Below are 21769 nucleotides of genomic sequence, written 5' to 3' on the forward strand. Positions count from 1 at the left end.
ATGAAGTTTCTACTTAGTTTTTTTTCACATCGGTTTATTGTATGATAGTTGGGTAGTTGCAGTCCTTTAGCGTCCATATACTAAATGCCTCTGTTGAGATGGAAACTTTGACTTTAACATAGCTATTTCCGTGACCAGTCACATGCTAATCCCTCACATTAACATCATGCTAATCTCCCAGTTACATGCTAATTTCTGACTTTAACACCCTGCTGATCCAACACTTTAACGCAGCTATTTAAATGCTAAATTATCCTGTTTGATATGTAAACTCCTTTGTCAAGGCACTTTACCTCTCCCACCTAGTTTAAACGACACTGCGAATCTTAGCAGCAGTCATTGAAGTGCTGTCGTCCCGACAGTTCTGTTCCTTCACCTGAAGAAGGCTACTTATGTTGTGGCCGAAACGTCGTGAAAATTTTATTTTTTATTACGTTTTTTTTTCCATTCTACGTTACTTTACCGAAAGAACCAAGAAGATGAATCCCTGCAGTCACGAAAGCTTTAAATCTGAACTTTACGCAATTAAAAATCATAGTGTAAGATAAGACTACAATCGTTGTCTGCTGTGAGGATCTTCTGTACTCAGGGCCCCGAATGTTTGTGGCAAGTGAAAGTTTGTCTCAGCAAAATATAAGATTTCTCACAGTAGCATACCGTATGACCACACGTCGCTCTGCACCTTGTAGAGCCCATGGAACATGCTTTCTGAAGACATCCACTTTACAGGCAGAGGCACCTAATGGACATGACCGCATGGCCACAAGCACAACAACAATACGTTCAGTAAATTCAGTTCAGGCCGATGCATCGCGATTCGTCATACGTTTTGTGCGTCAGGCCATATTCATCTGGCCAAATTAGCGTCATCTAGCCCTCCACTACCCTGAAGGGTTAAATGTGTAGTGACATCACGGGATGGCACTGTGTAGTGCCGGGCCTAGAGAGGCACGGCGTGCGGTGTATTGACATCGCGGATACCACTCTGGTGTGGGTGTAGTACCGGCCCTAGAGGGGCTCGGTCAGCGCTGATTGATCCCGCTGGATGGCATCACGCTTGGCGTGCAGTGCCAACCCAACAGGATAGGGTGTGGGAGTGCCGACCGTAGGAAACGGGTTACTAAATGCCATGGCACTCTGGTTGACCCGAGAGGACACGTGACCGGTTAAGTCTACAAAGGGGCCCCAAGTGGGGGCTAGGGGTGGTCACGTGGTCGGGGTCCAGATCCTGCTGCTCGATGATTCTAGAAGGTGGTCGTGGCCAAGGGCGGAGCCAGCCACGCCACAGAGAATATAAGCTGGGTCCCCCAGAGGGACCGGCGTTGTTCATCCTGAAGAAACCTTTGTCTACGTTCTACCGAGTCTCCAACACATGGACTGGGACCCGAGCTGTGGTCCCGTTCTGTCGTAGCTAGTCATGTTGTAATTAGTGTAGTTAGCCTGGTGGTCACCACCACAGGTTATTCTGGGCCAGTTACCCCGTGTACCACATGGGGGGGGAGGAGGAAGGGGATTTGTGAAATTGCCCCATATTTTGAACTGTCGGCAGAGCAGGGAGATTGAATCCAATTGCCGACCTCTGGATTGCAAATCCAGGGTGGGAGAGCCATTGAACCACCGTGTGTGGCAGCACCCCCACTCTTTTTTTCTTAGAGGCTGTGCAAAATAAAATAAAAACATTGAGTACAATTAAAGTGATGGGCCTTCTATCCCGATGATGGTGATGACATTGGCGATACTGATAATGATGCTGATGATGCTAAGTAAGGTGAAGGACTCACATTGCCCTTCACCATGTAGTTGGGGTCAGTCTGGACGTCCCGTGCCAGCCCAAAGTCGCAAATCTTTGCGATGTGTCCATGCGTTACCAGCAATTTCCTCGCAGCCAGGTCGCGGTGGATGCACTAAAAAAAAGAAAAAAATTCCCTGTGTGGCCTTCAACAAACTTGGGGCAACTTCTGTGAAGGTCGGCCACGGTACACGACGGGGTGGGTGCCCAGCAACACGCCCGGCCGCCTTTGTCTCCCCAGTGTAGATGTTTACACACCGCACCAGGTACTCATTTGAGACTGAGTCCACCTGGGGAGGCCCAAGACCGGTTCAGATAATTGTCACTGATGTTGGCCGTGAGCGGGAATCGAACTCTGGCCGTTGGGTTCGTAGCACAGTGAACTAGCCACTGAGCGACCACTCGCTACCCAGACAGCCATATTAAGGGCAACAAAGACGTGCACCACAGACACAGTCAAATACAAAGACACAGTTAAACACGCACAGTCACAGAGACACAGTTAAACATACTCTTTGGTTCTTTCGGTAAAGTAACATAGGTATAAAATAAAACAAATCACGACGTTTCGGGCGCTAAACCCTGTTTGTTTGGTATGCTTCTCTCTCTGTGTCCCCTGTTGTATCTGTGTTAGTTCCCCCCTACTTGTGTGTCTGTATATACATCTGGGGTTATGTGTTTCCTCTCGTAAATTTAGCTCTTCTGTACCTAATGATGGCTGCTTGTGTTGCAACCGAAACGTCGTACGCTATTATGTTATTTTATTATTTCTTATTTATACGTGACTTTACCGAAAAAACAAAGAGTAATTCCTGCAGTCACAAAAGCTTCGAATCAAGTCTGAACCACCTCTACGGGGAGGTATGAGGTTTGTGTCTTTGTGTTGTCTCTGCTTGTGTATCTGCCTTTGTGTCTTGGCTTGGATTTGTGTCTCTGTGCTGTCTCTGCCTGTGTGTGGACCTTGGTGTTTCCGAGTGTGTGCTGCTGCACCCCCTTTGCTCCATGCATACCTCATGCTAAATTGTCCCATTGTCTCTCAGCCTTACCTTCTCTGCCTATTTAAGGCGACTTCACTGTGTGCGTGTCTGTGCTGGTTCACTCTACTTGGATGTCTATGTGTGTGTGCGCGGTCTGTATTTTAAATTTCATACTTAACTTGCAATTTAGCAATCTTTGAAATAGCGTAATCAACCAGACTATGCGTTAATTGTGTTTTGACCGACCGTCTGTGTTGCTTTATATGGTTTCCAAATTTTGCTAAACCCTGTTTGTTTGGTATGCTTCTCTCTCTGTGTCCCCTGTTGTATCTGTGTTAGTTCCCCCCTACTTGTGTGTATGTATATACATCTGGGTTTATGTGTTTCCTCTCTCTCGTAAATTTAGCTCTTCTGTACCTGATGATGGCTGCTTGTGTTGCAACCGAAACGTCGTATGCTATTATGTTATTTTATTATTTCTTATTTATACGTGACTTTACCGAAAAAAAAACAAAGAGTAATTCCTGCAGTCACGAAAGCTTTGAATCAAGTCTGTAGTGCCTCTTGTTAAACAGTGCTTTAGTTAAACAGGAAAATTAATAAATCCAGCAGGCATGACTTGAAAAGTAACAAATTTACATTTTGGGTGGCACTCTAAATCGTCCGGTAAATCGTGTCGCCAATTATAATGTCTGCGTTTATCTGCGCGTGTCTGTGTACCCCCAGTGGAGGAATACGTGCGCAGCTTGCTGGACAACCCTGAGTTGATTGACCGTCTGGCACTGGCCTCGGAGCAGGTGAGACTCCGTATGCGTGCATCAGCTCTGCCCCCCTCCTCATATTTATGGTGCGGGCCTGTACCCTTGTCCGACCCCTCACTTCCGCGTTGCATCCAGCTGCCTCACTGAAGAAAGGGACACTTGCCTTGCGCTGAGTACGACGTTTCGCTGGTTGTAATCGCCAGGGAAACGATATACTCGATTTGTAAGTGTTGTGGGTTTACTCTCCAATACACTGGCGTGCTGCAGTAGTAACTAATTGACACGTTTTGTTTTACGTAGCAAACCTTACTAATTGGCTGTACCGGGTTAACTACACACATTTACGCGCTCTTACCCAAAAAACCTTTATTATGGATAATATTGGTCGCGAAAGAATACGTGTTAAACAGCTCCCTTTTAGAACGTCTCATCCTCACCAGCAATGGTCAATCAATCAAATAAATCCTAGATTTATAACGTGGAATATTTAGCAAAAAGCAGAGACGGAAGGGTGAAACTCTATAGGTAGCTCTATGATATCCGCTTTTGTGGAACGTTCTCTAACACAGATGGCCGTACTTCTCTGAGATAAATCAGACTGGATCCTTCGTCTCGTTACGTGATGGCGGTTGCAAAATTGTTGTTGACGCGTGCATGTGCCGTGCGTGTGCTGTGTACGTGTGCAGGATGTGGTGGAGTCCCGGGTAATCTTCCCCGAACATCTCCCGCTGTCCCAGCTGCAGCAAGGTGTGCGCTCCGGCCGGTTTGTCCAGGGAACCTTCCTTGCGAGTCGTGAGAATTACCTGGAGGGGACTCTGAGGGTGCGAGGGGACGGTGACAGTGATAAAGAGGTACACGTTTCACAAGCCTGCGTCTGGAAGGAACAATGCTGTTCGATCGTATCTGTGTGAGTTTTAAAAACAAATTTATAATGAAGCAGTGGCATAGCGTTCTTGGCATGAGCAGTAGCTCTTAACCTTTACTGCAAGGCTGCAGTAAAGGTTAAGAGCTACTGGGCTAAAATATTTGTATTTTGAACGTCTTTTGCACCCTACGTAGGTGTCGTAGCCTGGCTCCTGCCGCCCCGGCCTGTGGGTCCTGGTGCAGTTGCACTGCCTGCACACTCGATAGCTACGCCACCACAACCACCGTATATACGTTATTGTGACTACTTTAATAATAGGGGTTTTCCCTTTTTTTCTGGCAACAAAACTGAAACCTTTTACAAGGAATCATGTGTGCATTAACCACAATACTTGTGGTCAAAATGCAAACAAAAAACACACTATGATAATCCATGATAAGGCGATCTAACCCAAAAACCTTCATTATGAATAATATTGGTCGCGAAAGCCTACATGTTAAACACACTATGATAATATATGCATTGTCCTTGAGACTGATTGGTCCACACCAGGGACGGCTTTCTTTTGAGCCTCGACCCAATTGGTGCGAGACCAGAGGATGCCAAAAGGCATACGCATATATTGCAAATATTATCAGTGTGTTTTTCTTTGCATTTTGACCACAAGTATTGTGGTTAATGCACACATGATTCCTTGTAAAAGGTTTCAGTTTTGTTGCCAGAAAAAAGGGGAAAAACCCTATTATATTTTGGTACTGGCAAAGCAGGTCTAATGATGGTTGTGACTACTTTGTTAACAAAATGAATGGTCTATTTCCACGTCCAAAATGTAACGTTAAATAACAATTAGGTACATTGGCCCTTTGTTGGAGAAAAAACTCAGTCCAGAAATCGCCCTGCTTGAACATATGTTACTGAAAAACATTGGTTTCAGAAGATTGATGGGCTCATAGTCCTACATTTTAAATTGTTTATTCGTGGTATTAAAACTCTTGTACAGTAAAACCTTGGATTGCGAGCATAATTCGTTCCGGAAACGTGTTTGTAATCCAAAGCACTCGTATATCAAAGCACTCGTATATCAGTTGTGATCACGTGACGCTCGGCAGTACAAAGCTGCTCGTATTGCAAGACCCTCGCTCGTTTATCAAATTCATATTCATTAAAAATTTTGCTCGTCTTGTAAAACACTCGCAGACCAAGTTACTCGCAATCCAAGGTTTTACTGTATATGCTGCTCTCTAACAGCACTTGGCCCAGCGGTCTGTTCAGGCTATACGGGGGATCTTTTTTGTCTCCGTGCAGGTGTTGATCCAGGGGCTGCAGCATTTAAACCGCGCGATGCACGACGACATCGTGTGCGTGGAGATGGTCCCCGAGGAGCGCTGGGTTGCCCCCTCCTCGCTGGTCCTGCACGATGAGGGCGTCGCAGGGGACGTTGCAGAAGAGAATGAGGAGGATGTGGTGAGTGGAGCTTCAACACTGCTGAACCAAAATCAAACCCAGACACCTGCAGTGTGCGTGTCTCTCTCCCCGTGGTCGCATGGATTTTTCTCCAGGTCCTCCGGCTTTTCCCTCCACAGTTACAATCTGACATGCACTTAGAGTATTTGGCTGCTATCAATTTCAAATGTGATAAGATACTTCATTGAACGATCATTTGTGGCCAGGTCACTTAAAAAGAGCTATGTAGCTCTCAGGGTCCTTACCTGGTAAAGTTAAAATAGTTTATAGTTTTTAAATAGTTTTAATATAGTTTAAACAAAGAATAACAACAAAGACTCAACCACTTCAAGAGAGACCTTAAACATAATGAACACCGTGTGACCAGACAACAATCCACATTAGAGATGCTGTTAGCTTGATTTTGCGTTTATTAAATGACTTTACCTTACATTACTTCAAAATCAAGTCAGGAGTGCTAATCATTTCGTTATTTTTTTGTATGTACGTAGGGGTTATTTGACCATACTTCGGTGCGGGTTGGTGAAGGGGGGGGCATAGATCAGGAGCATAGAAGGACAGGACAACAGTTCATTTTGCTGTACTGCGCTCTGCTGCCAGCCATTTTGGCGCAGAGCCTATACCACCTGTTATGCATATCCAGGCTCAACACGGCGTCGCTTCCACGGTCTGAGCTGGGTCACAGGGTGGCCTCTATATTGAAAAGTAATTTCTTTAGAACTGCTTTTTGTATTTAGATTGTTGTCCTTTCCGCGCACCTCCGATTAGCATGATTGGCTGTGTACGGTGCGAAATAAGTTCTACATGCATACATACCACAGTGACAAAATGCAAAACATAATAAAGTACAGCAATGAAGTTAATTGAAATTGGCACGAAAACACCCGTGGTTTATGAAAAGTCGACAATTTTTCACAAACATAAACAAGTGTTAGATATTAAATCGCATGTAGTGCAAGTTGGCTTGGGCAGATTATTTATAGACTGATCATTGCACAGTTATACTTATAAAAACGTTACGTAAACATTAAACACATATAGGGTGACTGATGTGCTAAGCAGGTAAGAGAAAATGTCAATCAGTGAAATCATAAAGAATCGAGAGATTAAGCATTACATTGTGAATTAGATGGGAGGGTAACCTTTGTTGTAGATAATATTGGTCGCAAAAGCCTACGCGGTTTTTTTTTTAACGTGTGGTATCTGATGGGTGTGTTCCGGTTGATTCTATCAATTGCCAGAACTGTTTTAACTTATCAATATTTACGGAGGACGCCTCACTGTGATCTTTTGTCATTTTAACAAAGCGTCAGTCTCATTATTGACATTGATGAGACACAGCATGAAACCACATCCGCAGGTTAAGCGCTATTGTTTTGGATTGCTCCTTCCCCTTCAAGCCAAATTGTATTGTGTTACGCAGTGAGTTGGAAAAAAAATATAGTTAATTCATTATTTCAGTGTGTGAGAGAGACGCTACTGTGGTGAGTGCTCATTTGAGTTTGCGTTGTCATCTCCCGGTGCTATCCCAGCTGCTGCTGCTGCTGTCGTCGCTCTTGCTTAGATTACGCAACACGATGTTTGTCCTTTGTTTTGGTCTCCAGCTGAAAGCCGAAAGTGGGAAGATGCGTCGGCCCACTGGCAAAGTGGTCGGCATCATCAAGCGGAACTCGAGGCCGCTGTGCGGCATGCTCATGCCCAGCCCAATCAAGGAGGTGGGCTGATCTGCATGTGTGTGTGTACGTGTGGGGAGCGGTAATGTAGCGGTTAGCGCGCTGCGCTACGAATCCTGGGACCCGAGTTGGATTATATTTATCGCTCATAACCAATAAACAGCGCCAAATGTCTGAACCTGTCTTGGGCCCTTCCCTAGGTCGACTCGGCCATAAATGAGTCTCTGATGTGGCATGTAAACATCAGCGCTGTGAAGACAAAGGCGGTCGGGCATGGTGCTGGCCGTACCCACCCCGTCGTTTGCCGTACCAGCTTGAATAGGTGTGTGCTGACGGCACTTGCCCAAACAGTTTGTTGAATGCCTTACTGGGGGCTCTTTGGGCGTGTTGCAGGCCACCCGCCACCTGTTCACGCCCGTGGACCGCCGCATGCCACGAGTGCGGGTGGAGACAAGACAAGCAGCGTCCCTGCAGGCCCACCGCATCGTGGTGGCCATCGATGGCTGGCTGCGACACTCCCGCTACCCGAACGTACGACTGCACCGTGACGCCCCGCACGCCGTGACACCTCATCCGTCCGTCCCGTGGTCGGCATCGTCGGGCTCATCCTTCTGTCTCTTGACGCACGGCCATGCGGCTCTGTATGCAATACAGCCGTCGAACCCAAAACACGAACGGTGACATGGTGAATTGGAAGTCAGGGTGGATGAGCTGGCACCACTGATTTTTTTGTTTGAAAGCATGGCAAACTCACCTGTGATTCAACCTAGGTTATTAAGGTGTTGTAAGTTGATAGTCTCAGCCCAGTCACCAATAACTGCACCAAAAACGATATTAAATTTGGTCGTGCACTTCGATTGTTTAATTTCCATCTCTGAGAAAACTACTGCTTTTGACTGCCATGTGATGAACATTACTTTGATTGGCAGAGTGGTTGGAAAAGCACTGCCCCCCTACAATTTGGACCGCATTTCACTTCATTGGATCTTAGAAGTAGCTCTGTTATGTGTGCTCCTGTGGGTCGTCCTTGACCACGAAGGGTGGTATAGATTGCTTGTCTTGTGTGATACCATTAACACAATGAGAAAAAAAATTGGGGAAAAGCTAAATATATTGTTAAGATGGATTATTTGGGTTGTATCTTTGTTTAAACAGATGCCGGTTAATATTCTACATCATGAACGTTAGGTACAAGGTTGGCATTGTGGTTGTGCTTTTCATACCTATTTGCCACTGCACAACCGAGCGGCACCATGGCTGGCACGGTTTAGTAGGCTGCAGGTTGTTTATTCATTGCAAAAGCGGATCCATGCCATGAACGGTCAATGCTTTGAACAAGTCTAGGCACGTGCAGATGACGCTGTGGTGCCACGTCCCCGTGGTGTACCGACTGCCGTCACCCAATTAACGTGTCGCTAGCCCCGCCCCTGGCCCTGCTCGGCCCCCGGATAGATTTGGATGCCTTGTGGGGCCAGCATATCACGGTTTGGTTCCGGTTCGACACGGCAAAAAGCCAGTGGGTGACCACAGACACCTCGAGAGATCTGCGCCGTCTGGGTTCCAATGTATCATTGGAAAAGGGATACCGGTGACGATTGGCCACGTATGTGCATATGCATGTTGAACTTCTTCCGTACCATACGTAGACAACCGTGCTAATCGTCGGTGTGCTTGTGCAGGGCCATTTTGCGCGCTCTCTGGGCGAATGTGGGGATAAGGAGACGGAGACAGAGGTGCTGCTGCTGGAGCACGACGTGCCACACCAGCCCTTCAGCCAGGCCGTACTTGCATGCCTGTCCCCTCCCACGTTCAGCATCACAGCAGAGGTACGCATGAGACGTGTGACGATATGTCAATTCATCGATTGAGTTCAATTCTTACGCCTGCGGTGTGTTGGTGTGTTTGGTCGTGCATGTGAGAATCCTTTACTTCAATGTTCTTTATTACAAGGCCCACGGGCCACTCGTAGCCTCTGGGTGGCCTTTGGTGTGGCCCATGACGTGTGGCCCCCGACAATAGACAAATGCGAAAACACCCCCCATCATCATCATCGTGCTGTCAAACCTCAATAGTTTCAAGATGTTTGGCCTGCGTAGAATACCTTCTAGAGGGCCTCTCTGGAGCTCTCCCTCCAGTCGAGGTCCTTCCGCTGCACTGGCATGAACGAGAAGCCACGGGGCTCTACACCTTTACCGCAGACCGTATATAGAAAAGCCGTCGACCTGAAAGAAAGTCGATGGCTCGGACACATCATCGTAAGAAGAGAGGAAATTCACATCGGAGGAAGGAAGGCGACGGACTTATGGAAGCACCAGGGCGGAGACCCGAGAGGCAGGCCTCGAGAGATGCGAATCAAAGTGGTGAGCCAGGATGTGGAGGACTCTGCAGTAGCCGTGGAGATGGTCCAGTACAGAAATGAATGGAGCAAGGGGACTACAAACTTTTTTCCTATAACGCTGTACTTGCGTTCCTGAAGAACACCGAATTGTCGAAAAATCGCATAATAAATAATATAGGGTAAAGCACAGTCCGCGATAACACGTGAGATGCGTACGCAGGCTTAACAAAGACTTGGGTACGTGAGTAGCATCTAGAAGCATCCAGAAGCATCCCGCCTTGTGTGATGCTACACCGAGGCAACCGTACAACCGCTTATTCTGCCTCGCACAACGCAGTTCTGTTCACTCGATCGCCTTTTATCCAATTCGCATCCATGTTATGAAAAAAATGTGTTCCCTAATGCATTCATCGCATTATATCTAATTCACGATATGAAAACACGCGGAGTTATAGGAGAATGGACTGTACTTTCAAAATATTCAGTCGCCTATTGAGAAGCTAGAACGCCATTAGAATGAAGTTGGTTTACCCATGTATGGCTCACCCTGTGTTTTGTTTGTTGTAAGGCAGCGTTTTGTTGAACCTGGTGCTGTGTGTGTCCCGTACAAGGACCAGGCTGGCAGGGAGGACCTCCGTGTGTTGTCCATCTGCAGTGTGGATCCTCCAGGCTGCACAGACATCGACGATGCCCAACACTGCAAACCGCTCGACAATGGGAACGCCGAGGTATTCATTTGGTGGTGGTAATCGTGGTCACGGTCGGGGTAATTCGTGCCTATTCCTTTCATGGTTTTGTCAATGCTAGCGGAGGTGACAAGGGGAGTTTAATGACACAATGATAAGTGCACTGCACATTCATCCTGTCAAGCTGGTTTAGTTCCAGTCATGGCTAACACCGGTACAGAGTGATATCTAAAAAAACTGCCCAAGTTCTCCCCTTCACCACCTGCATTGACCATCGTAATAAAGCAAGGTCAAATGACAATCGCGACCCATTATGGCATGGAGAAGCCCTCATCCTGCAGTGGATTGACAAAGGGGTGGACAATATTCCTGTTTTTAAGTTTCCAAACATTGTTGCCTTAGTGCCCGTATTCTTGGTCTCTGCTCGGCTCAGGACTGACTTCAACATGGCTCGGTTCTGGCTTGATCTGCTCCGTTGCCTCCAAAGAAGCATGAGTGGCTCAGCTGTGCCTTGGCTCACGCTCAGCTCACAGAAATTCTGAGCGTGGCTGGGAGCATGCAGGGATATACGAGGAGGCACAAGGGACACAGAGGCTCAGGGCTGGAACCATGCTTAGAGGCAGCTCGGGTTTTAAGAATTGCTTTGATGTGGCTTATTGAGAATTAGAATCAGAATATTTATACTGGAGGAATCCGATGAGCTATAAAGCTATTTTTCACATGTCCAGTAGAGGCGGGTAAGAACGTTACAACAGCAAACAGTACAAAAACATAATAGTAGTGCAAAGTACAAGAAAGACAAACAAATAACCCAAACACAAACAAATACAACGAAACCATCCCCATCCTACCAGGCAAAGCCCACTGAGGTATTGATTTATTTTTGATTAGTGACCTGGCCACAAATGAATAGCTGAACAAAGTGGCCCATCATTTGGACATTTATAGCAGCCAAAATAATAGAAATAATCTCAATGCATGTTGCGCGAGAGCCAAGCCTGAGCCAAGCCATGGCTAAGACCCCACTGGCCTAAGTGTCCACGTCACTGGCCGAATGCCTGGTTCACAATGAATGCACCAGGTGGTAATGGGTGTGCATTTCATTTCACATTATTGTGCTTTGGTTGGAGTGGCTATGGTGGAGGTTATGCATGCATGTGTAGTGAGCAACTTCCGACAGACGTCTAGTAGAAGGCGTCTTATTTATTAAAAGCACACAGGGCGATACACTTCGTAACGCGGCTACACCTAGGCTGTACAAACACGCAGCCCATCTCCGTCCTGCGTAGCTACGCTGGTTGGTTGACGAGCGTAGCGGCGGAGACAGAGCTGCTCTTGCAGAAGAACCAGCCACGTGGTCGAAGACGAAGAGATGACGACGGTAGCGACGCAACCAGGACCCAGACCCCACGCTAACAGCCCCGAAGTTCTGATTCGGTGCTCTTTATATCTGCCTGGAGTGGCCAAGCTCCACCTCTGGCCACGCCCCCATTCTAGAACCTTCTAGGCCCTTCGGGATGGTTCCCGGAGCTTCTCGACTGACTCCGCCGTTGACCTTTACCCCAGATACGCCCCTTCATAATAAGGTATTATGTAATGCAGCTATAACCTTAATTACCCTTACAGGCCGGCAGGTATCACCCTGTCATTACACATCCATGCATGTGAGGGTGGTGACGGTGTATTAATGTGTGTTCTAGGTTGGGGTACACATCGCCGATGTGAGCTACTTTATCCGGCCGGGGAATGCCTTGGATGAGGAGGCATCTCTGCGTGGTACCACAGTTTACCTGTGTGAGAAGGTGAGATGTGGATTTCTTCTTGCCACAATATCAAGTGTTTTACAACCCGCCGATTTCATCCTTTCATTCTTAACTTTACGACATGATGTAAAATATTATGATGTAATGATCATCGCGGTACCAGTTTCCCCACAACTGTAATTGTAGTTGACATTTTCACCACATTTTTTTGTGTGCTTTTCAGTACTTCCCGTATGAATAACAACAATGCTAAATATCTCTCATGATGTTTTAAACGAGGTGATTTTGTGGATTTCTTATCATATGATGTACCGTCACATCATGAGCGACAGGCTATCGGCGCAGTGTAACACTCGTGCCTTGCAGCAAGGAGACGCTGGGTTTGATTACTCAACTCTTGTGCCTTTTTGCTTGCTGTTTTGTTTGTTCTCCCCCCTGTTAGTGAATGGGTTTCCTCTGGATTAATCAGATTTCCTCTAAATAAAACCCATACAATCTTAACTGGCATTCGCGAAAACATCCCCTTGCTGAACAGTTACATGCAGGTGATTTAATCATGTGTGGGTTTGCTTGCAAAACACTCGTTGAGTTGGTGCATATGTATTTGCCAGATTGTGTTTATTGATAGAGAAGTGGTTGCGTTTATGTGTTTGTGCACCTGCAGAGGATTGATATGGTGCCAGAGTTATTGAGCTCAAACCTGTGTTCCTTGAGATCCAACGTCGACCGGTGAGATGCACCAACAACTGTGAACTCGCGAGTGCGCACATTGCAACCCATACTCAGCAGCTAACGTGCGTTGTTGCCAGGTGCACATGTAATCCCATGATGCGTGGTACTGCAAAGCTTTTGCAGTCGAACAATGGTTGCTACGTATATATTCCAGTTGAGTAATTTGTAACAACCCAAACCGGTATTTGGCCAAACATCCCGCTGCTGAAAGAATGACTCGACTACCAAAAACTTGGCAAGACCCTCCTGAAAAAGAGTCTCGAGACTTTGCGAGGCTTTCCTGAGTGAACACCCTGCACCACTCCAATGTCGACGACTCCGCCACTCGACGGTGAATGGCCACGATGCATGTGCTGTGCGCGTGCAGGCTGGCGTTCTCGTGCATATGGGAGATGACTCCAAAGGCTGAGATCGTGAGCACACGTTTTACCAAGAGCATCATCAATTCCAAGGTGATTCCCTCCCCCCCCCCACAGACGTTCAGTTTTTGTAAAACTCTCGTTTGCTTTCACGTTTATTGTATCAGTGCCTTGCTATGTTAGTGCAGTTGGGGTTTCCGGATGGCTGAGAGGTCAGAGCGTTGAGCTTGCACCTCTGGGTTCACAAGTGGAGCGAGATGAACCGGGTTCACAAGTGGTAGTATGTATGTTGAACTTCTTTTGCACCGTACCTAGCCAACTGTGCTAATCGGAGGTGCGAGGTAGGACATGAAAGTAGTGAGTTGATGGTCTCTGTCCAGTCAACAATCACTGCACAAAACACAGAACATGCCAATTCGTCACGAGTACAGCACACCGGTGTGTTGTACCAGTGACGAATTGGCCACGTTCTGTTTATGTGACAACCCTTACTAGTCGGCTGTGTCGGGTGGTGGCGGGTTTAACGACACATTTATGTATTTACACAATCTAACCCAAAAAACCTGTATTATGGATGATATTGGTCACGAAAGCCTACGTGTTAAACTCACTGCACAAAAGACCACCAAATTACATTGCACTAAATTTGGTTAAATTCCAGCTTTGAGAATTCAAAAAATATAAATTTTACTGTCTTTGGGTGAGCGTAACCCTCAGTGGTCATCGGGCGCCACGTAGACATCTGTTGAGTTCTGGCTTGGGCTTGGATCAGGCGTGGGCATTGTGTAATTGCGAGGACCCCATGGTTCACCCGTGGTGTGTTCATCGTATCCCCGCAGGCGTCTCTGACGTACACAGAGGCTCAGCTAATGATGGACGACGCCGGGCGGAAGGACCCGGTCACCAGCAGCTTGCGTGGCCTCAACTCCCTGGCCAAGATCCTCAAGCAGAGGCGCATTCAAAACGGGTAACTCATTGTCAAGATCCTCATCCCCTCCACCGCCTCTGGAGCGCTGAGCAGTATTAATGGGTGCACCACATTTAGTCGATCGGCAGGTCGCCTGTGGCGCGGTAAAGTGTGGTTACTCCCGTGTCGTCTAAGACATCCGGCCAGCGTGGAAGAGTAGGCTAAAATACATTGAGAGGGACTGTAAAAGGGTGTATCTCTAGAGGGGCCCCCTCTTATGGGAGCCCCCTTCCAGCAGTGGCTTGAGCAAGCAATTGCAAAGCTGCACCTGTAGGTTTTTTTGACCCCATGATGCATGAGGCTTGGGTGAATACCATGCACAAACAAGTGTTTTTTTTTCAGTAAAGTCACGTAGGTAAAACTATAAAATAAAATAACAACTAAATTAAATCACGACATTTCGGGCGCAACACAAGCGTCCTTCTTCAGGTGGGACAACCACAGCCAGAAACAATTGCTGAAGTGGGCAAAAAAGGGCTGTTGTAACAGGCTATATAGGTAAGAGAGTGGGGGGGAGCAAGGGGGGAGAGATAGAGAGGGGGGTGTGGGATAGGGGAAGTGGGGTGCTGCTAGAGGGATTAAAGGGGCGAGCACGGCAAAATGCCGGGGGGGGGGGGAGAAGTGAGCGGGGCTGGGAGTGGGAGGCTGAAGAAGCTGGAGATGCGGAAATGAAGGCAACAATAAAGAAGTTAAGGTTTTACCTGGTTAATAACATCCTTCTAGATTGGAGTGTTACAGGCTGCTGCGGGGCTACATTGTGGGCAATAGAGGACAATGCAGTGACATAAATTGTTTTACTCTACTTAATGCTCCCATGTCTGTGCTCCCCCACCTTTGCCAGCGCGTACTGACCACCACGGTTTAGTACGGTAAAACCACCCCACGACTCGCATGACATGGGGGTGGCCCTCATCCAGCAGTGGATTGACTTAACGAGCTCTGCATGTTCAACTCAAATATCTGAGTTTGTGAAGTGTCTTATATTAAGATTCTGTGTTGTTTTGGCTGGACATGATAATCGCTCATGTCCCTTCTCCACCCGTAGGGCATTGACTCTGGCATCCCCTGAGGTCCGATTCCACATGGACAGCGAAACCCATGACCCGATCGACCTGCAGACCAAGGAACTCAAGTGAGTCTCGTCAAGAAGACACCTCCCATGACTGCAATCCGACTGTTGTGCAGACCTCTCTATCAGAATCAAAATATATATTTCTACTGGAAGAATCCGATGAGCTATAAAGCTCTTTTTTCACAGATGTCCAGTTGGGGCAGGTCACAACGTTACAACAACAAACAATATAAGCACACGTTAGGATTGCAAAGTATTGGAAAGGTAAACAAATAACTTAAACAAATATACAAATAAAACTAAACTATTTTTATCTTTTTAAAACATCTTACCTGACCACAAATGATAGCTGAACAAAGTGGCTTATCACGTGGGAAATTTATTATCAGCAAAATAATCTAAGATAAAGATTCTTGACCCTTGTGATTGATGTGTTGTGGTGGCGGAAACTGGTGCGTGTACACAGGGAGACCAACTCGATGGTGGAGGAGTTCATGTTGCTCGCCAACATCTCCGTGGCAGAGCGCATCGTAGACGAATTCCCCGAGTGTGCGCTGCTTCGACGCCACCCGGCGCCTCCGCCTTCCAACTACGACATCTTGGTGAAGGCGGCGAAATCAAAGGTAGAGTTAGAACCCCTTTTAACGACCACCCTTGTTAACTAATCGCTTAACAACGGACCTCCATAGAGCTCAATGTGTAGGCTTAACCGACCATTTCCCTGTTAACGACGGGCTGTTGTAGGTACAGTAAATATGAATTAATGCCACGTAGAAGGGAAACAATAAAATAACAAGAATATAAAAAATTAAATTCTCACGACGTTTCGACTGCAACACAAGCAATCATCATCAGGTGTGAAAACCACAACAAGAAAATTTGAAAAAAGTGGCAGTTATTTTTAATGTTAGCACCACGGAGAGAGATTTGACAGTTTGTTCAGATGGACGAGTCCATCTATGTTCGGAAAAGAGGAGGGGGGAGACGAAAAATAATGGATGCGGTCTGAAAGCCACCTTGAGCGTGATCAATCAATTAAGACCCGAAATGGTTTATCAAATCTCTCTCCGTGGTGCTAACGTTAAAATAACCGCCACTTTTTTCAAATTTTCTTGTTGTGGTTTTCACACGTGATGATGATTGCTTGTGTTGCAGTCGAAACGTCGTGAGAATTTTATTGTTTTATATTTTTATTATTTTATTGTTTCCCTTCTACGTGAATTTACTGAAAGAACCAATAATATGAATTCCTGCAGTCATGAAAGCTTTAAATCAAAATGAATTCATGCATTTATTAACAGTGTTTATTTTAATATGATGTGTTTATAATGTTAGTATCTTTATGTATTCATATCCATTGTTTAAATATTATAAAGTACGTGTTTTGGGTGAACAAGGGAAACTTTCGATGCTCGTGTTCGTGGAACCAATTACCGTCTTTAAGAGGGGTTCTATCGTCTCTAGATTGCTGTTAACCTTCCTTCAATATCATCCTCCTCGCAAGGAATTCAGAGGTCGCCGGGTGGCTCAAATTTTTGTTTGAGGTCTTTTGGTTTAACCGGGTGAGAACTCAAGAGACCATAATAGTCTCATTTGCAAGGGTCACCTGGGTCACCCTATGACCCAGAGATTACAGCTGGGACCCTGGCTTCAAAATCCAGCAGCCGCATTGAACACACTGTGTTATCAAGTGTAGGGAGTTGAAGGACTCGGCTCGTTGCCCAGCTACTCCACAGAAATAAGCAACAAAAAACCATCACGATAAATGTAGTACTGTATTTAATTTTAGATAAATTCCAGCACTGAAATGTTGAAATATCAGGTCGACTTATTGTGATGAACATTGTGCTCAAAATGGGTGGGAATGTGCTACCCCCTACTGTGAAGCAGAGGTGCCTTGAAACGATGTCAGTATTGGCCTGAGCGAGCAATTGCAGGGCTGCACCTTTTACCTTTATCTTGAGATGTAGCCGTATAGGTTCCACTCGCCCTTAGAGGCAGAACAACTCAAAAGGTGTGACGAACCACAGACAACGCTGGAAGGCAGCCAGGCACTGTGCCAGATGTAGATTAATCCACTTGCTGTACTGCCTTCTCCTGGCAAGCCAGGTTATGGAAACCTGAATACCCACAGGAAGTGCGCTGAATAACGTTTTCTTTCCAATACACCACAACCCTTGCTGCTTCCCCAGCACTGAACTACAAGCCACGTGCGGGATAGTCACCTCACAAACGCCGGTGTGCCCGATTTTTTTGCGCAGAACATCGAGATCCAGGTGGACTCGGCTAAGGCGTTGGCCGAGTCCCTGGACCGGGCGGCGGTGCCGGGAGCGCCACCATACCTCAACACTCTGCTGCGCATCCTGGCCACGCGCTGCATGATGCAGGCCATCTACTTCTGCTCCGGCATGGAGCCCGACACCCACCACTACGGGCTCGCCACCGCCATCTACACCCACTTCACGTCGCCCATTCGACGGTGACGTGCTCTGGCGTCAGGCACACGCGTGAAATCGACCTTCGCGATTATTGAGGGGACTATGTTGTTGTCTTGGTGTGGTCTGGGACTGTGTTGCCTTTCCCAAGTTTAGGAATTTATTAATTAATTGATGTACTTATGCAATGTTAATTTGTCATTATGGCACACCTCCGATTAGCACGATTGGCTACGTACTTGTATATCTTTTTTCTATTATTTACTTTTAGTGATTTGTTTACCTTTCCTATTCTTAGCACTCCTATCATCTACCTACTGGACATCTGTCAAAAAGAGCTTTTATCGCGAATCGGATTTCTCCAGGATAAAGATTCAGATTTTGACTTATTTTTCTAAAAGGTCCTTTAAACGGGAAGTTTGGCCAATTCCTTAAATGGTTGTTTGGCTTGTGTTGGAGAAAAACTAGAGGATTCGGAGAACACCGACGCCTACAAGGAGGGTGACAGTGTTCCACGTGCAGAATCAAGAATCCATTGCCGTGTTGCAGCGGCGGCCAAAAGTGAATTGCAATTCTGCCATGGATCGCTAACGATTTTGTTGTGGATCTTAAATAAGAACACAGATATGAGCAGGCAGCAATTTGCGTTACATCTGATGACAAATAAAAAGTCCTCAACAAAGAATTAAATTCATACATTAACAAAGATAATTTCCACCAGCAGATGGTGCTAGAACGTGGTATGGCCAGAGTACAGTATTCTTTCAGGGTTAAATCCATCTGAGTCATTGTTTGCGTAGCTTTCTGGTGGATCGTGAAACCCGCTGAGATCCAACAGAATGAATCGCGGTGCTTGGTGGATTAATACCGCTGCTCCGTTGGCATCTCGTGGCCATACCGCAGCCTGTATCTACTGTAAATTTAATCTTCATATTAAATAGAGGCTACAACAAATGTGAATATTGTTGTTGTTGTCTCCCTGTACCGTTACAGATACTCGGATGTGATTGTGCACCGGCTGCTGGCCGTGTGCGTGGGCGCCGACCCACGTACCCGGCGCTCACCGACAAGCAGAAGCAGCAGCAGCTCTGCAACAACCTCAACTACCGCCACAAGATGGCGCAGTACGCCCAACGCTCGTCTGTAGCTTTCCACACGCAGGTGGGAGGCGGAAGTGTGGGCCACGTGGAGCTTGCACGGCGTGTGCTTAGGCACCTGATAATGAGTCCATTCGTCTCTTGAAAACCATTTTTAAGGTCACGAAAGCAGGCATCGTATTGTGCGTGTAGTAAGAATCAATTGTTTTCTATTCACACGCTTACGTGTGGTGGTGCCGTGGCTGTACTGGTTGGCTACACTTGACATTGCTTTTCAGCATTCTTCTGTGTTTGCTGAAAAACCTCGTCACTTGGCACATTTGCCCATGATGTGACAACTTTATTTGATTGGCTCTGTCAGGTGATGGAGGATTATAGTCAATACAATTGACATTGTACCTTCACGATTGAACTCAAAATAATCCCCATGACATGATGCCAATAGCACAACTGGAATAAATTAGCGGGGGGATGCGGAAAATTACCTTAAATTTTGTTAAGTAATTATGGGCTTGGTAAGTGATGCGCGTGTGTCTGCTCTTGGCCACGTAGCGGTGATTAACGGCTGTTGTTGTTGTGGTCTCAGTTGTTCTTCAAGAGCAAGGGAGTGGTGAGCGAAGAGGGCTTCGTGCTGTTTGTGCGCAAGAACGCCGTGGTGGTGCTCATTCCCAAGTACGGCTTGGAGGGGACGGTTTTCTTTGACTCCAAAGATCTCAAGCTCAACGTTACCTTCGACGAGGAGGTAGGGCATGTGTTCACTTAACCGGGAGGCATTGGCATTTCCCGAACGGCTGAATTCTGCATTTAAACCCAGGACTGGCTTAATGCACTGGGACCCAAGCCCCCTGACCATCTCTCTACGATTAGGTTTCTATCAGACACACAGACACTTGGTTTAAGGTGGAAGAATGCAGTGAGATACGAAGCTCCGTTTTTTTTGCCATTTGGCAGTGTGGACTATTACAGAGGAAGTTACACCGGTGGATACATTAGAGCCGGATGGCTCACAGGGCTATACCAAAATAAACTGAAACTGAATTAAATGATGTAAATGCGTTTCAAATATAAAACGGTCACAATTAAATTTGCTTTGGAAATAACTGCCATGACGGAGCCCGTATTGTCACGGAGAGGACATCACATTAAAAATACAGTAAAATCCCTCAGATCCGGAAGAATTATAGAGAAAATCTAATGCTTTCTGTAAACAATGAGAAACTCGAAGGGCAGAAAAGTACTTGTAGAATAAAAACAAATAAGGGAAATAGTAGTTGATGCAAAAAGTGATCTCTAGATGGCAAAAAGCACATTTGTGATCAGTGGATCCGGTCCTTTCCAGCATGCCTTGTATGCCGCATTACATTGTCACTCTGCGTGGATAATGCACACAGCCTAATTTGGACCAGAAGCTCAAAAGGGTCAACATTTGCAGCCATATTTTAGGTATGTTCTTAACTGCAATTGTACACTCCATATAACCTAAGGGGGGTTGCATCTACTCCTTAATGATGGCCAAATAAGGCTTTAAAATTCCTTGGCTGGCCCGCACATCACGATCCCTCGGTTGGTTTGGTCATTGCAGCCATCGGCTTCTCATGCCTGGTTTTCAGCTCGCGGTGAGGTGGCCCAAGCGGTATTGCATTCGCTGTGTGTTGTGGAGGTTTGCGTTTCAAACTCGGTGGCCACTCCGGTTAATACTGTGGTGTGTATTAAGCGTAAAATATTTACAGGCTATCCGCTTTAACAGTGGACGTTAAAATATCCTGTAACGTTATTCGTGTGCCAGCATCATGGTCCAAGGTTGGCAAATTACATACAAATTACTTATTTGGGGAGCACATATTAATCATTCGCCTCCTTTTACAAAAACGTAGCAGTGACCTTGAATGCAAACGTTTTGAGAATCAGTGAGGCTTTTCTGAGTGACCCTTGTAATTGTATGAATAATAACGTTGGGTTCACGTCAATCCGTACTTGTATGCAGGGCACTTGGCAGAGAGCAGTCAGCGGTAGTGTAGCGGTTAGCGTTCTGTGCTACAATCCTGGCGACTTGGGTTCGATTCCTTCGCACGGTCAACACCAGTGATGATTATCTGAACCGGTCCTGGGCCTTCCCTAGGTTGACTCGGAACTCAATTGAATGCCTGGTGCGGTGTGTAAACATCGCCACTGGGGAGACAAAGGCGGCCGGGCATGGCGCTGGCAAACCACCCCCTTGTGTGCCGTGCCGGCCTTCATCTGTGCTCCTCGCCAACAGCACTTGCCCCAACAGTCTGTTAAGGCTACATTAGAGATGTCTTTGTGTTTTGTGTAGGGCCTCACACTGTGCGTGGAGGGCATCGCGCTGAACATGTTCGACCGCGTGCGCGTGTCGCTGGATTCGTCCAACCTGCAGCACCAGCGGATCCGCATGCACCTCGTCCGCCCGGAGGTACTCACCGTGCGGCGCGACGCGCAACCTCGGAATACTACCGATTTGTATTGTGACCATGCTGCTGTTGCTGCTTGCTGCGCCAGCAGTAGTGCACAAAAAACAAACGCTCGCCGCATCGGAACGTCAGCGGGCCGAAAATTAATGGCACAAGCCACAGCATAGTGCCGGTCTTCATCACGTGTTGCGATCGAAACGTCGTGGGTTTTTTGCTTTTATTTTAATTTATTTTTATTTTATTGTTGTTATTTTCTATCTACGTGACTTTACCTGAAAGAACCAAGAATATAGTAAGGATTGTACCCTGGTCGCCACGGATGAAGAGGCCGAGCGGGCTCGGTTCAACTGTTGCCAGGTACC

The 21769-nt window shown here is 46.7% G+C and overlaps 1 protein-coding gene across 1 annotated transcript in view; it reads left to right on the forward strand.

Annotated features, from left to right (window-relative positions):
- Positions 1-805: 805 nt before the first annotated feature.
- Positions 806-21769, forward strand: part of LOC142929672 (exosome complex exonuclease RRP44-like) — a 36426-nt gene continuing 15462 nt past the window's right edge. Inside the window, exons 1-15 of the mRNA XM_076071377.1 lie at positions 806-812; positions 3493-3563; positions 4214-4378; positions 5698-5856; positions 7461-7571; positions 7923-8060; positions 9209-9355; positions 10479-10595; positions 12254-12355; positions 12981-13045; positions 13416-13500; positions 14247-14374; positions 15420-15506; positions 15913-16069; positions 17708-17925. Coding sequence (XP_075927492.1) covers positions 806-812; positions 3493-3563; positions 4214-4378; positions 5698-5856; positions 7461-7571; positions 7923-8060; positions 9209-9355; positions 10479-10595; positions 12254-12355; positions 12981-13045; positions 13416-13500; positions 14247-14374; positions 15420-15506; positions 15913-16069; positions 17708-17925 — 1757 coding nt within the window. The remainder of the gene's footprint in view (positions 813-3492; positions 3564-4213; positions 4379-5697; positions 5857-7460; positions 7572-7922; positions 8061-9208; positions 9356-10478; positions 10596-12253; positions 12356-12980; positions 13046-13415; positions 13501-14246; positions 14375-15419; positions 15507-15912; positions 16070-17707; positions 17926-21769) is intronic.

Source organism: Petromyzon marinus, chromosome 33, assembly GCF_048934315.1.
Source record: "Petromyzon marinus isolate PM22_M1 ecotype Great Lakes invasive population chromosome 33, UKy_Petmar_22M1.pri1.0, whole genome shotgun sequence".
Taxonomy (NCBI): domain Eukaryota; kingdom Metazoa; phylum Chordata; class Hyperoartia; order Petromyzontiformes; family Petromyzontidae; genus Petromyzon; species Petromyzon marinus.